This window comes from Eleginops maclovinus, chromosome 5 (genome assembly GCF_036324505.1).
Source record: "Eleginops maclovinus isolate JMC-PN-2008 ecotype Puerto Natales chromosome 5, JC_Emac_rtc_rv5, whole genome shotgun sequence".
In the NCBI taxonomy this organism is placed as follows: Eukaryota; Metazoa; Chordata; class Actinopteri; order Perciformes; family Eleginopidae; genus Eleginops; species Eleginops maclovinus.
In genome coordinates, this window is record NC_086353.1 from 28,726,244 (window position 1) to 28,741,226 (window position 14,983).

Sequence of the window (14,983 nt, forward strand, 5' to 3'; positions counted from 1 at the left end):
ATGTTTTAATAAACTCTATTGACTTCACATATTTTTCACATATCTGACTCTGAAAGCCAGCTACGAGCTCACCGCACGGCACTGGTCTACATGAATAGAATTCTTCATCAACAGCGGGAGCCAAAACAGCATAGCATCCTGGTAACAGTAGTGAGGGTATTACAAAAAAGAAGTACAGCCGATCCTATTGGCTCTTTGTCAACGCAAGGGACGAATCATAAAACGGCTTATATGTGAGCTTTAGGGCTGGTTGGATGTCAACACAGGCACGAGGCTGCCAGCTACACGATTCATTTTTCGATTTGTTGGGTAATGCGTAGGATATTCAAGTCAAGCGTAGCGGCGTAATTAGGGCCTGGAAATCGTATCTGCTACGCCAAAATCGTGTATGTTGGCAGCTCTGCATGAAGTAACAGTGGAAGAGCCCACAACACACAGAGAAGACACGTTCTACGTGGATGGCGTAGATATCGAAAGACATGTTGATAGTGTTAATCCTCAAGCTAAAGACAAAGAAGAAGGATTTGTTACAATTCACATTAATGGCATACCAACTGAAATGAAAGTTGACACAGGAGCTAAATGCAATGTGTTGTCTCAAGAAACGTTCACACAAGTGACCAATGGCGAGCAACTTGTGAAGCAAGAGACGGCTATAAACCTTGTTGCTTATGGAGGAAGCAGGATTGAGACCAAAGGCCTGGCCACACTGCCTTGCTGTTTAAAGGAGCAGCACCATTCGTTGCCTTTCTTCATAGTGAACAAAGATGTGCAGCCACTACTGGGATTTCGGGCATGCGTGGACATGGGAATTGTCACATTGAGCAAAGATGTCCACCAAATCACTACGGAAAGCAACACGGATTTCACCACACAGACACTCATGCAGTACAAAGACCTGTTTGATGATGAACTTGGAGAACTACCAATCACTTACTCCATGACAGTTGATCCTAGTGTACAACCTGTGGTTAGACCTGCCCACCGCATTCCTATTGCAATGCAAGACAAGAGTTAAAGCTGAACTTAACCGCATGCAAAACATAGGTGTCATTATACCAGTTACTAAGCCCACAGACTGGGTCTCATCTATGGTGGCAGCACACAAAAAAGACAAGCAGGAAATAAGACTGTGTATCAATCCACAAGACCTCAACACAGCGCTGAAAAGACCACATGACCCTATGAGAACAGTAGAAGAAGTTGCAGCACAGATGTCAGGAGCAAAAGTGTTTTCTGTGCTAGATGCTAAAAGCTCCTTCTGGCAGATACGTCTCGACAATAAATCCTCCATGTTGACAACCTTCAGTACTCCATTTGGGCGGTACATATTCTTAAGGATGCCCTTCGGCATTAGCTCTGCTAGTGAGGTATTTCAACACTCGATGGAACAGCTATTTGCAGGTTAACCATGTTCTGTCATCGTTAACGACATCATCATTGGTGGCCGCGGAGTTGCTGAGCATGATGCCAACCTCAAGAAGGTGCTGGAACGAGTGAGAGAAGTCAACCTAAAGCTGAATCCAGCAAAGTGCAAGTTTCGCCTGGATCATGTAGGATATGTAGGTCACATTTTCACAAGTGAAGGCCTAAAGGCGGACCCTTCTAAGACAGATGCAATCACTAACATGCCAGTTCCCACAGACGTTGTCTCACTACAGCGTTTCCTCTGTATGGTTAACTAACTCGGCAAGTTCATCCCGAATTTCAGCGACATCGCAGCACCACTGAGAAAACTCATCCACAAGGACACTGCATGGTGTTGGTTCCAGCAGCATCAGGATGCATTTGGCCTTCTTAGATCATGCTTATCAAGTCCACCTGTCCTGTCATACTATGATGTCAGAAGACCAGTCACGCTCACCTGTGATGCGTCATGCTACGGACTTGGAGCAGCGTGCATGCAAGATGGCGGGCCAGTAGCGTTTGCATCACGCACCCTCACTGACACAGAGATAAGGTATGCACAAATTGAAAAGGAACTGCTAGCTGTCGTGTTTGCCTGTACAAAATTCAAAGACTATGTGTATGGAAAGCCTGTATTGGTGGAGACTGACCACCAACCTCTAGTGACTATCTTAAAGAAGCCCATCCACACAGCCCCTGCCCGTCTGCAGAGGATGTTGCTCCGGCTGCAGAGCTACGACATCAGTTTGGTGTACAAAAAGGGCAAGTATATGTATGTAGCAGACACACTTTCACGTGCCCCAACCACACAAACATCTCAAAGCCCTGCTGAAAATGATGCTTACGAAGTTATGTCTGTGAGCTACATCTCCACAGCCCGCTTGGAAGAACTCAGAAAGCACACAGCAGAGGACGAAGATCTGCAAGCCCTCAGTGCAGTCATTAATAGAGGATGGCCCATCCGACAGAATCAGCTCCAACCTGCTGTCCGTCTCTTCTTTCCCTACAGAGATGAAATGACAGTAGAAGAGGGAATTGTCATGAAAGGCCACAAAACGGTCATTCCTCAGTCCCTGCACAGAGAGTACATCAAAATAGTGCACAGAGGGCACCCCGGCATTGAAGCAACCAAACGCAGAGCAAGAAGCATCATTTTTTGGCCAGAAATGTCTAGAGACATCACTGAGAGTTGCTTCATGTGCGGTGTGCAACAGCACCAGATCCCATCAGCAAAACGAGCCCCTCCAGCTTCATCCTGTGCCAGATCTCCCATGGTCCACATTGGCAACAGACATGTTCGAGTGGCATGGAAAACGTATCTGGTGCTGGTTGACTCATACTCTGGCTCGTTTGAAATCGACCTTCTCCGGGATGTGACCTCATCAACTGTGATAACTAAATTGAAAAGACATTTCTCTGTTTTCGGCACACCACACATACTCATCTCTGATAATGCTGGACAGTACGCCTGTCAACATTTCAAGGACTTTGCAAAACAGTGGGACTTTGTTCACATGACCAGCAGTCCTGAATACCCACAGTCAAACGGACTAGCAGTTCGCAGTGCAAAACAGCTGATGGAACGTTCACACAGAGATGGCACAGATGTCTTCCTCAACCTGGTAAATCTCAGAAACATTCCCTGTGATCTGACGTTAGGCTCTCCTGCCGAACGCCTGATGTCGCGACAAACACGTGCAGCCATCCCTGTGAGCACCAAACTGTTACAGCCAAACCCAAAAGATGCACAACTAATCAGAACACAACTCCTCAACAAGCGGCTCATCCTAAAGCACCACTATGACATCTCAAGTTCTCCTCTAAAACCCCTGGCAGAGGGACAAGTGATCAGGATGCAGACCCCAAAAGGATACGATCGGCTTGGCGTTGTGAAGGACGTGAGCGAGAAACCACGCTCTTACATAATCCAAGCCAACGGGACTTTATACAGACGGAATCGTTGTCACATCATTCCTGTTCTCGAGCCGTTGCCCCAGCAACAGCAGCCTCAAGATTTCGACCCTCAAAACACCGACCCCTCTATGATGGACTGTGTACCCCACACACCACAAACACCTGAGAGAAACAGCAGGCTGACACAGAACAGTTCCCTTCACTACCAAGACACACATCACATTTCCCTTGCAACAACAGTGACACACCATACATAACACGATCAGGTCGCACATGCAAACCAAACCCTAAATATGTGCAGTAACACTGTTGGACAATCTTGTTAAAGTGATATGTTTATTCATTTCCTTTTCCTGTTACCTGGTAAGGTATTTTGTAATGGTTTATTGTTTGTGTCACCAAATGCTAAAGGAATGTTCAATATCCTCTGCCTTAAATGTTATTTGCTTTCAGATAGAAACATCAGCTAAAGAGAAGGGATGTAGATCATTCTCATATGATTAAGTTTGTCTTTTGCGGGTCATTCTACAGAAACGGTGCCCTTTTTGGTTGAAGAGGGTGAGAAAAAAGTAGGTTAAAATGTGGGGTTTTTTTATTTCATGTGATTTGGTCATTTCTCTACTGCATAGAAACAAGATTTTCCCACCTTAACATACAATTTTAAATAGTATTTATGGGTTTTTATTTGACACAAGTCAATATTTTTTTCAACCCCGTCACGGTCATTTGGTATTGCCATTACTGATTTTTATAACACGGTAGTAAGAAGCCACTAGGATGACTTAATAATTTAGCTGTCCCTTTATTTACTGTAACATTTTGATACTAAACTAAACACAAGGGAAAAGGGTTTTTTCCATCGTAATTCTGAAAAAAGGACAACCATTTATTATTTCACTCTGTAAAATACTCAAAATGTGCAATAACGTCATTTAATATTTAACAACTTCACCTTGGTATGTCTATCACAATCTAATGTACACAACAGAAAACCTCCTGATGTTACATTTGGTTTGTATATTTAAAAAAAATAAAAATTGTATCTCATAACAGGGTTGAGTTGGTCATAACAGGGTTGACCCATTGTAACAGGGTTGACTAAACAAGGATTATTCATCACATCATATACACATTTTACCCATTATAAAAACATGTGGTATCAGCTGAAACCCCATGGTTGGGTCAATAGGACATTCCCAGTGGCAAGCTGCTCATAAAATGTAGGCCTACTGGTAAATGAAACTACCAGTTACTCCACATAAGATGAGTCTGTTATGTTTAGTGTTGATCGTGGGTGAAGAGAGTTAATGTTCATGCCAGCCAGCCAGACTGTGTGTGTGTGTGTGTGTGTGTGTGTGTGTGTGTGTGTGTGTACGTGTGTACTGTGTGTGGTGGTTTTGAATCTTGAAGCTGGAGGAGACTGTGTGTGTGTGTGTGTGTGTGTGTGTGTGTGTGTGTGTGTGTGTGTGTGTGTGTGTGTGTGTGTGTGTGTGTGTGTGTGTGTGTGTGTGTGTGTGTGTGTGTGTGTGTGTGTGTGTGTGTGTGTGTGTGTCCTCTTTGGTCTGAAGTAAATCTTATTTCTCTGCATTCTCACTTCGCAAAATCATATTAGTGAATGACAAACTACTGGAACATGCATGCATAAAAACTATGAAAGAACATTCATCAACATGGGAATGCTTAAAAAACTTTAAAAAGGTTGGAAAATGTTTGTATTCTTCGTTCAACCTCAACCCTGAGTTCACAGCAATTGCTGGAGCCTTGCCCACACTTCCTTCTTGATTTCCATATGCCGAGTTGTGACTGGATTAGGGGCTTCAATTTGGTCAAGGACATCCTCAAAAGGATACCACAAGATGTCATCATGGAGAGGCCAGAAGTATCTGTTTGGTCCAGCACAGCTCATGCACCTCACCTGCACATTGGTTTAATCTGTGGCGAGAACTATTCCAGGGTATATTTCGTTGTCATACCTGATGACGCACCATCTCCCACACATGTCTTGTTTATCCCATTCAATCTCTGCCTGAGGTACAGTGGTTGAAACATTGTGAAATGTGAACTGTTGGGCATTGAAGCACTGACAGTCCAGTGTCTTCTTGTCAACCATACACATACAGCTTACATCTCTGTGAACAATCTTTCCAGGAGCTATGTAAACTACTTGATGGATTCTCATTGTGGACTGAACGACAGGCAGACTAGCTGGCATGCGCTGAAGTGCTTCCTCGATGGTTTGTTCCTCAACAAAGAACAATTTCACAGTAGTGTTCTCTTTCAGCACCCTGTACAGGGTCACAGCGTTCGTGATGTCTTGGCCTTGGCTGATGAGTGCATCTGCGGCCCTTTTCAGGGTTGCACCTACCCCATCTGGTGCTCCCTTCCCGTGACCTGCCTCAAAGAAGTTCCAGGAGCCTGCCCTGAAGCCCCTCTTCTCCAGCTCTGTGCAAAAAAGGAAAAAATTGCCCTTTTGTCTGTACTGTGTGCTTGGACTGTCACTAAAAAAGTGGACAGTTTTGATGTTCGGATGTTCCTCTTTAATGTAGTCAAGCACGGGGCTGAGGTGCGCCCATATAGCTGGAGGAGACTTGTGGCGTGATGGTGTGATGCTTGTGAAGCAGGTTGGGTGGTCCTGCTGTCCAACATAGAGGACCCCAGTGTGCAAGACAGCTTGCTCATGAGATGCGCCAAAGTGGACAGACTGGATCTCTGCGCCATATCTGCAGCTGTAATTTTCCGAAAAATCTATGTGAATGAGGCACTCATCCATGGGCATGTGCCTCTTCAACTCACGACAGTGGGCGTACTGTTTTTTAATGTTAAACAGATGTCTGCGGAATCTGTGAAGCAGTGAGTGAAACATTTCAACCAGATTTGCCTGAGATGTGTGCATGTCTTCTTTTACAGTAATTTTCACTGTTTTTTCATCCTCATTTTTTTTTGGTTTTTCTTTCATAACCCATTGGGGACAGACAACCTCTTCTTCTGGCTTGTATAAGTTGGACATTGGAATAACTTCCTTCTTACACTGATTGCACTCGCCATACATGCAGTGCTTATTGGAGGTATTGCAACAAATCTGAGTTACTAGCTCTTCAAGCTCTGATGTTTTAATGAGCTGAAGCAGCTTGAGCTTCTGGGTGACAAACCCAAGGTTTTCGTGAAGTTTGCACATGCAGGTGTCCCGATCTGCAAGAGATGGCTTTACCACCCAGAAAGGCCGGAGGCGACAAAACAACGAATATGACAGTCTTCCTGGATTCTCTGAGATGTACTTTCGATGAAGATTTTTCATCGTGTCGACGAGGAACCGCTTTTGCATCTTTTGTTTATGCTTTGTTGAGGTTTGCTTCTTCCCCGTGGTCATTCTGCTGACATCATCGCGGGTAAAGAAGTCATTCACTTTCTTCTTGGTGACATCAAAAGTTGTGATCCTCTTCCGTTCGAATTTCCCCATTCCCCAGCTGCTCAGGTTCCTACGTTTCTTGGAAAAACCCAAGGCGCACTCTGACATTCTTAGCATCCTGTATTTTTTCACGATTCCACCTACCACTACTCTAGATATCAACTGCCTTTCCTTTTCATTCCTTGCCTTTCTGTACGTATCCCTTATTTGACTTGTGAGAATGTTGTGGTATTGTAAAGTTTTCCTGACTGGTGATGGTGGTGATCTTGGTAAGTCCTTCTGTACACGCTGTAGCCTTTTTTTTGTATTTCTCTTTCTGCTGCCTCTGTTGTTGAAGTAATTTCTCTAGTTCTGCTATCTTTTTTTTCATCTTATCTTTGGATTTCCTTGTTTTTTTCTTTCCCTGCACAAATTGTCTGAAAAAGAAAATGAATTGCTACATTAAGTTGTTGAGCAACCACACTGAAGTGAATAAGTGTTGTAGAATGGTATTAGATAGTGAATTGCACTTAAAACATTGCACTTAACATTGCACTTAAAACAGTAGCTACAGAAGACAATGTCTGATTTAATTTAAATGCTTCATGTTTAACTGAAAATAATTGATGTTTACATACGCCATGTTGTGACTCCACACAAGTATTTTTCTAACCTTGTAGCCTCATGTGACATGAGCACATGACCTTCTGTTTCAGGTACAGGTACAGGATGGGTTGCCTCACACTGCTCCCTTTTCTTCTGACATCTCTTAGCCTGGCGCCACTTCTTTCTCCTTGTCCTCTGACCTCTCTCACTCAACTCGTTGATTCCTTTCTTCTTTCCTGCCTCAACATCTCTCCTCCATCTCTGCCTCTCATTCCTCAGATAGCTTTCCCTTTTCTCTGGTTTCTCGTTTCTTCTGGCCCTGTACTCCCTCTGCCTTTCTGCAGCTGTTTTTGCCATAATTAAACCTGAAAATATTGACATGTCAATAACCTGTGTAAAGATATAACCAGGCCTGCTGACTAGGGATGGGAATTGATAAGATTTTTACGATTCCGATTCCCTTATCGATTCTGTGAAACGATTCAATTCCTTATCGATTCTCTTATCGATTCCAATTTGGGGGAAAAAGGAGAATAAACAGTTTGATGTAACATTTATCTTTGTTTTAATGAAAAATATTCTATTGTGACAGTTACTTATTAATCTCTAATAACAAGTGTGTGTGTGTGTGTGTGTGTGTGTGTGTGTGTGTGTGTGTGCGCGCACTCAAGTAGTGTGTGTGTGTGTGTGTGTGTGTGTGTAAAAAAAATTAACAGTTCTTTTGCAGATGAACATATCTGCTTTTCTGTACAAGAAAATGTAACAAATAACAACAAATAACAAATACTGAATCATGTAATTACAAGAACAATGTAATCACAAGCACTGTGTGTGTGTGTGTGTGTGTGTGTGTGTGTGTGTGTGTGTGTGTGTGTGAGTGTGAGTGTGAGTGTGAGTGTGTGTGTGTGTGTGTGCACTCAAGTAGTAGTAGGGAAAATTAACAGTTCTTTTTCAGAAATATGAGCATATCTGCTTTTTCTGGAAGGATACGGGATCTTTCGGGGCTTATGGTGTCTCCAGCCGTGGAGAACACCCTCTCAGATGGGGTGGAGGAAGCTTGCACACAGAGGTAGTTTTCAGCCAGTCCAGATAGCAAGGGCAGCGTATCCTGCTTGTTCCACCACCACAGTGCGGCGCTATCCCTGCAGGGGATGGAGGGCAGGCTTTTGTAGAACTGGATTTCCTGATCCACCTTCTGAGCCAGGGAAAGACGGGGCTGTGATTCACGGATTGACTGCAGCTCGTTGTCCTCCTCCTCGAATAGTTCTTCCAAGGCTGTCTTTTTTGATGGTGGTGGCAGTGCCTGAAATTAAATGAACATGAAGTAAAAAAAACAAACAAACATATATAAGTCAATAATCATGACAAAACAGCATCCAAAGGTCATTACAAATGAATGAGTTAACTTACATAGTGTTCCTCTACTTCTTCCTCCTCCCCATCTTCGCAGCCTTCCCTCTGTGTCTCTCCTTCCCCTGGGAGCTTGAGAAGTGATGTAAACACATTAATAACTTTTAACACAGAGCCGTAGAAGGTCTCACTCACAATGGAATCAAATGAAATGATAAGACAAACAGAATTTAAACAGAAATTAAAATACCTCATCTCTTGCTGCCACTGTATTTGCTGTTATTGCAGCTTCCCTGATCCTGTCGCAGACTGCATCACTTTTCACTTTGTATTTAAATCTGGGGTCCAAGATGGTGGCTTCCTCCAGGAATCTCTGAATGTCAGTTCCCTTCAATTTCAAAAAGGAGGATAGGATGACATTAGACTAGTGGTACAAATTGGCCTAAAGCATCAAGGTAAGATTAAATGTAGTTGTGCTTACCTGGTAGCGTTTGGAGAGATCCTTCCAAATGTTCTCCTTGATGCTCCTTGTGAACGCAGAGTCACCTTCCTGCACAGTGTACTGTTGCTCCAGCTTCTGCAAGATGGGCAAAATCTCACCGCAGGTTGCACTTTTGTCGCTGGAGACGGCCAGTGTGGAGGTGTAATGCTTCCGCATGAGATGCACAAACTCCTCTGCTTTCCTTAAGTCCTCGTTGCCTATTCTGTCCAACCTACAATGTAAATAAAAACAGAAAAAGATGTATGTAGCACAAATAAACAAAAACAAAACCAGTCAAAGTTTTAAAAAAAGTTTAAGTCATATTATCATTTAAAATATATATCACCTTTCCTTCTCCATGGGTCTTCTTATGCGTGGATCTATGGCTGCAGCCTGGATAGCAGGGAACTGCTCGGTGAATCTCTCCATCATCAAATAGAGGGAATTCCATCTGGTCCTTACATCCAGGAGGAGCATGTGCTTGGGCAGCTCTGAGGGTTCACATATACACAACACAATGTAAATATTTATTATCTAATAATTTACATACACATACCTATACATGTATATTTTCATGTACATATAGTATAATGCTTGCAATGTACTGTAAGGAGAGTATCTTACTGAGCAAGTCTTGTTTCTCTTTAAGAACAACTTTTGCCATGTGTGACCTCTTCATCCAGACAACAACTGCTCGAACTCGTGCTGCCCAATTGGATATGGCAGTGCAGTTGTACAGCTTTTGCGCTCCCAGGTTCAGCGTATGAGCGAAGCATGGAAATTTGACAATTTGCAGCTGTTTGATGGCTACATCCATGTTCGCTGCATTGTCTACAGTTGCTGCCACAACCTTTTCCCGTACACCATATTCTTCTAAAATGTAATCAATCTCCTCTGCTACAGCTGAGCCTGTCTGAGATTGGTACACGGCTTTGGTTTTTAGGACCTTTTCCTTTACCTGGCCATTGCTCACGTAGTGCAGAGTAACCGTGAGATAATGATCCTGACAAAAGCTTGTCCACCCATCAGCCGTGATAGCTGCCTTTGACACTGTTTTCAGTTCAGAGATCACATTTCCCTTTTCCACACCATACCAAGCAGGGATTAAGTGGTTGGTTAAGCTTTCCCTGCTGGGGGCTTTGTATTTTGGATTGAGAACCTTTGTCATCTCCCTAGAAAACATATGAAAATGAATGAGTGTAAACATCTGTTTAATGAGGAGGAAAATATTCTATTCTATTCTATTCTAATCTGACATTTGATAATCTGACAACAACCTCACATTCACCTACCGAAATTCAGGGGCGTCTACTGTAGAAAATGGGTGCAAACCCTTAACAACAAATTTGGTAACTGCCCGGTGACATTCTTCTACCTTTGCCTGGGACATTTTATTTCTGCCTGCCTCGACGAAAATAGAAGCCAGAGGTAAACGGGAGCAAGTGCTGCTAGCCTCTGAGTCAGCCAGACTACCCGTCTCGTCCCGGTCATCATCTTGTTCTAAATCTAACGAAGAAGGCATTTGTTTGATGAAAAAGCAATTTCGGGAAATAAACTAATTTCCCACCTCCCTTTGATTTAAATAAATGAGCGTCACCTTTCTCTGGCTCCCTGAATCGGCGGCGCAACTTACTAGCATGTTTCATTAGCTACATAGCAACAGCTAGAATTCTTCCCTAGAACTACGGATGCCTTGCCATCAAGTAAGCTAATTAAACATGCTAGCAAGGAACGGCTTGATTAACCAGAAACATAAACTCCCTTAATTACCCCAAGGAGAGGTAGGAAATGGGTTTATTTCCAGAAATGGCGTGGTACATAATTTACTAGGAATCACATTAAGGATTAGTCAGTGGGATAGCTACTTACCACCAGAGTTGCCTTCTGTGTTAGCCCCCAAGGTCACGGTGGTCGTAGAAGCTTGGCTGCTGTCACTCCGAAGGGCATCAAAAACGCGACACTCGTTAAAGTTTATCCCGTGTTGTGTGCGCAGATGTTTATGCATATTTGAAGTATTCCCTCCCGCCGATGTTATCAACAATTTGCAGTGGTTGCAAAACGCCCTGTTGCCATCCTTATGTAATGTGAAATGAAGCCACACTTTGGACCGTTTTAACCTTAGGGGTGCCATTTCAGACTTGTAAAAAGAATCACGAGCGTCACCTGCGTAACCAAGCAACTACGCCACGTCAAGCCGAGCTTACTGAATCATTCGTGTGTAACTTGCTGCGTAAATAACGTTACATAAACCGTGCGGTCTGGAATCTATAAGAGAATCGTTTAACGAGCTGCCAAACGGTTCCATGGAATTGAAACACAAGGAACCGGTTCTCAACAGGAACCGGTTCTCGATTCCCATCCCTACTGCTGACAAGGCTTTGCCAGAGCTTGGGGCTTGGGGCTTGGGGCTTGGGGCTTGGGGCTTGGGGCTTGGGGCTTGGGCCCCCCCCCCCCATTCATTCATTTTTTGATAAAAACCTTCTCAACTATGACTTTCTCACGCAACAGTGTTGAGTACTTATGCTTGACGGAACCCATATGTTTATAAAAGTCTTACAATATTTCAAGAAATGAGAGAGAAGCTTACCACTTGTTGCACCATGCTGTTCTGGAGACTTTGATGACTCTACTTCCTGAAGTGATGTCACAGGATCAAACCATTTATGCATACAAATAGGGGCGGAGGCGGTTGCGTGACGGAGTTGAATTAAACACGGGGACAGAGGAAAAACCTAATATTTCTCCTAAAATGTAATTACTTTTCCCAGAAAAACACATTATATGTGAAATTGGAGTAGCAGTGATGCATTTTCCACAAAACATATACATTATTTAAAGAATATACACATAAAATTTGCCACATTGTTACTGTAATGGTCGATGGGGACAAGCAGAGTTACCTGTACACCTCAGAAAAACAATCATATAAAAATGTAAATAATTTTAATTATGTCCTTTTTTTCAATTTAATATATTAAAAACAAGTAATATTTTGAAATATTGAAGTTTAAATGTATTTTTGTCAAAGTTCTGAAAAAATATACCAGCATTTTAACTTGGGACACTGAGACTGCTGAAAGGGCACCGTTTCTGTAAATGACCCTTGCAGGCCCACCGTAGCTGGTGCGCCACCCGGTGACGTGTTAAGATAATAGGCATTCAGTTGTTAGTTGGCATGCAACGTACATGTTCACTGTTCATGCTGTGGTCATAAATAAAGCCACCACTTGCCTATGCATTGTGTATTCCTTGTACATACACACATGCATGTATTAAGAGGTATCGAAAACTTCTACAGTGAACACATCGTGAACTGTATTCATGTTTTGGGCCTGTTCAAGTGTGTTCTGAGCTACTGGGCCACAGCTGTGAAACTTTTGTAAAACCTACCGCTGCATCCATTTATCAAACACTCCTTTTAAAAACGTACAAGAGGAGCTTTGCTTCGTTTATTTTAAATCGACTCCTGGGCTTCGAATAAAAGAACATTTCCTACAAACTCCAAACTGCAACTCTACCGATCCCTCAGTCTCAGATGGCAGTCAACGGCGGCGGGAAGGTGTCCAGCGACGGCGTGCTCTCTCCTATTGTCCAAAACTCCTCACTGTCACCAACTTGCAGCAAAACTGATAACGATCCTCAGGGTGTTCATGCCGAAAAACCCCAAACTGAAGCCAATAGCGCAAGCTGAGTTAGCTATAACATGGCTAAGAGTACATTCACTTTATTAAAGAATGCTAACACTCAGTTGCTAACAAGCTAATATACACTCGTCGGTAACTCTGTGACAAACTGAGTAGAAAGGTATCCAGTTCCTTGCAGACGGTGTGTAGAAAGAATCCATATGAACACTGTTGAGTTTGTAGGAAATGTTATTTTATTCGAGGCCCAGGTGTCGATTAAAAAGAAACGAAGTGAAGCTCCTCATATAAGTTTTAAAAGGAGTATTTAATAAAAGGATGCAGCAGTAGGCTTTACAAAAGTTTCACAGCTGTGGCTCAATAGCCCGGTACACACGTCCACAGGCCGCTGAATGAGTGGAGCTCATCAGTAGTTACTGGTCTGGCGGTCCGGAACAAAAGAGAGATCGATTTCACAATACAAACATGTTTTATAGAACCACCCCTTTCCGACCATACAATAACCAACTTCAAAATAAGACGCGCTCCGCTCTCGTGCTCTCATTGGTTGGTAGTGGGGGGCTGGATCCTGTTGGCCGCTTGTCACATGGGGTTCTCCGGATTCTCTAGGCTGACGTCGTCGGGGGCGGGTCCTCTTATGACGTCACCATCGCCATCTTGTTAGTGATGTCCTGGATCTCTCTTTTACGATATTCTATTATGCAATCCTTCTGAGGTTTGTCAGTTATTAAACAGGCAATAGTATCATTGCAGCAGCAATAAGTGAGAGGTAGAGGCCGTGTGTTTAGTATGTAACTCCACGCGTCCTTCTCCCTCTACTCATATATACAATACAATCATTGACTGTAAAAATAATGGACAAACCCTCAGTGACGTCACCCATAGCAGAGAACTTTTAATATTGACGAGAACGTTCACTCTCAAAACCGTTCCGGTATGGTACTGCACCTGGGGGGCGCTGGGGGGCCAGTGCAGAATGAATGTGGTCCTATGGAGCCCCACCCATAGATTCCTACATTTCTTTGGATATAATTTTTTTTTAAATCACTGCTATAGTTTTTTAAACATGGAATGGATAATCCTCACAAACGACACATAGCTAGTATTTTATATTCGCTTGATTTTGACTAAAATTAGGTTTTTGTAAATCGGATGACGTCATGCGTGATAAATTGCTTTACGGCACCTTGTGTCTCTCCTTCCCTTTCCTTTCCCTCGCAGCAACAGCTGCATACGATCGCAGCTGATTTGGCTCCGTGGGACCAGAGAACTTTTAATATTGACTGATTATATACTATTATTATTGATTATAAGCTGAAATAGGACAGTCCTTTTTTGAGAATTTTTGCAATTAATTGCAGCACACTGACGCGGCATCTTTATCTTAATCAACTTTTTTTTACGGAATGTTTAATGTTTAATGTTCTAGAAAGCGGGATTTATCCTTAAGGTAGCAATATAGCAATATCGAACATACGCTCAAGGTAAGAAAACAAACACATGCTCGTAATCAGTTAACTTTCAAATTTATTTTTACAATACAATGTATGTGTGTGGTAGGATCAGTACATCCAAAGTTGACCATAATCAAATAAAAAAGTTCGATTGTAATGTCCTTTCAGAGTCCTCCTTAAGAGCTTTCTTCTTCTTCTCTTTTAACGGCGGTTGGCACCTTAAGAGCGTTATTGATGTTCTGTGGACAGGTACCACAAAGCGTATTCTTCGGTCGTAACCAGTCGAGTTCTTCATTGACCAATCGGCTTTCATTAGCCAGATGCTAGCAGAACCTGGGTCGCAACTGCCCAACCTGTAAGAAAACAAAAGGCTATGACCCCCAGATTATTCCACTTTTGACGAAAAATCCCTGTCGACCTCTCGGAAACCACAGTAGTATTTTGGATTTTGTAGACGATATGCTAGGAGAATGATGTAGCTAGCCGCCTAGCTCCATAGGGGTCCATGTATTCTGCACTCGCCCGCGATCGCCCCCTAGGTGAACTGCAGCCAAATTCGGTACAATGGGGGTGAATAGAGAGTGAAGGGGCTTTCCGTAGACGGGCTTTGCCAATAGGTTTCTGAAGAGCTCAAATGAAGCTCAAATGGCCGCCATCTTGTCAGCGCCATCTTGTCAGTGCCTGACTCCGCCTGCTCCCGGATAATCCATAAATGGTTAAAGGGTTGGGTTGTGAGTGAAACTGG

At 43.2% G+C, this 14,983-nt stretch overlaps 1 protein-coding gene across 1 annotated transcript; it reads right to left on the reverse strand.

Moving 5' to 3' along the window:
- Positions 1–7,730: 7,730 nt before the first annotated feature.
- LOC134864294 (E3 SUMO-protein ligase ZBED1-like) lies at positions 7,731–11,021 on the reverse strand. Its single transcript, XM_063883147.1, has 8 exons — positions 11,013–11,021; positions 10,436–10,649; positions 9,768–10,315; positions 9,490–9,634; positions 9,144–9,375; positions 8,913–9,050; positions 8,723–8,794; positions 7,731–8,615 (listed from the first exon to the last, which is right to left on the reverse strand). Exons 2-8 carry the CDS (start codon positions 10,531–10,533, stop codon positions 8,250–8,252), a joined length of 1,599 nt encoding a protein of 532 aa, XP_063739217.1. The 5' UTR covers positions 10,534–10,649; positions 11,013–11,021; the 3' UTR covers positions 7,731–8,249.
- Positions 11,022–14,983: the final 3,962 nt, after the last annotated feature.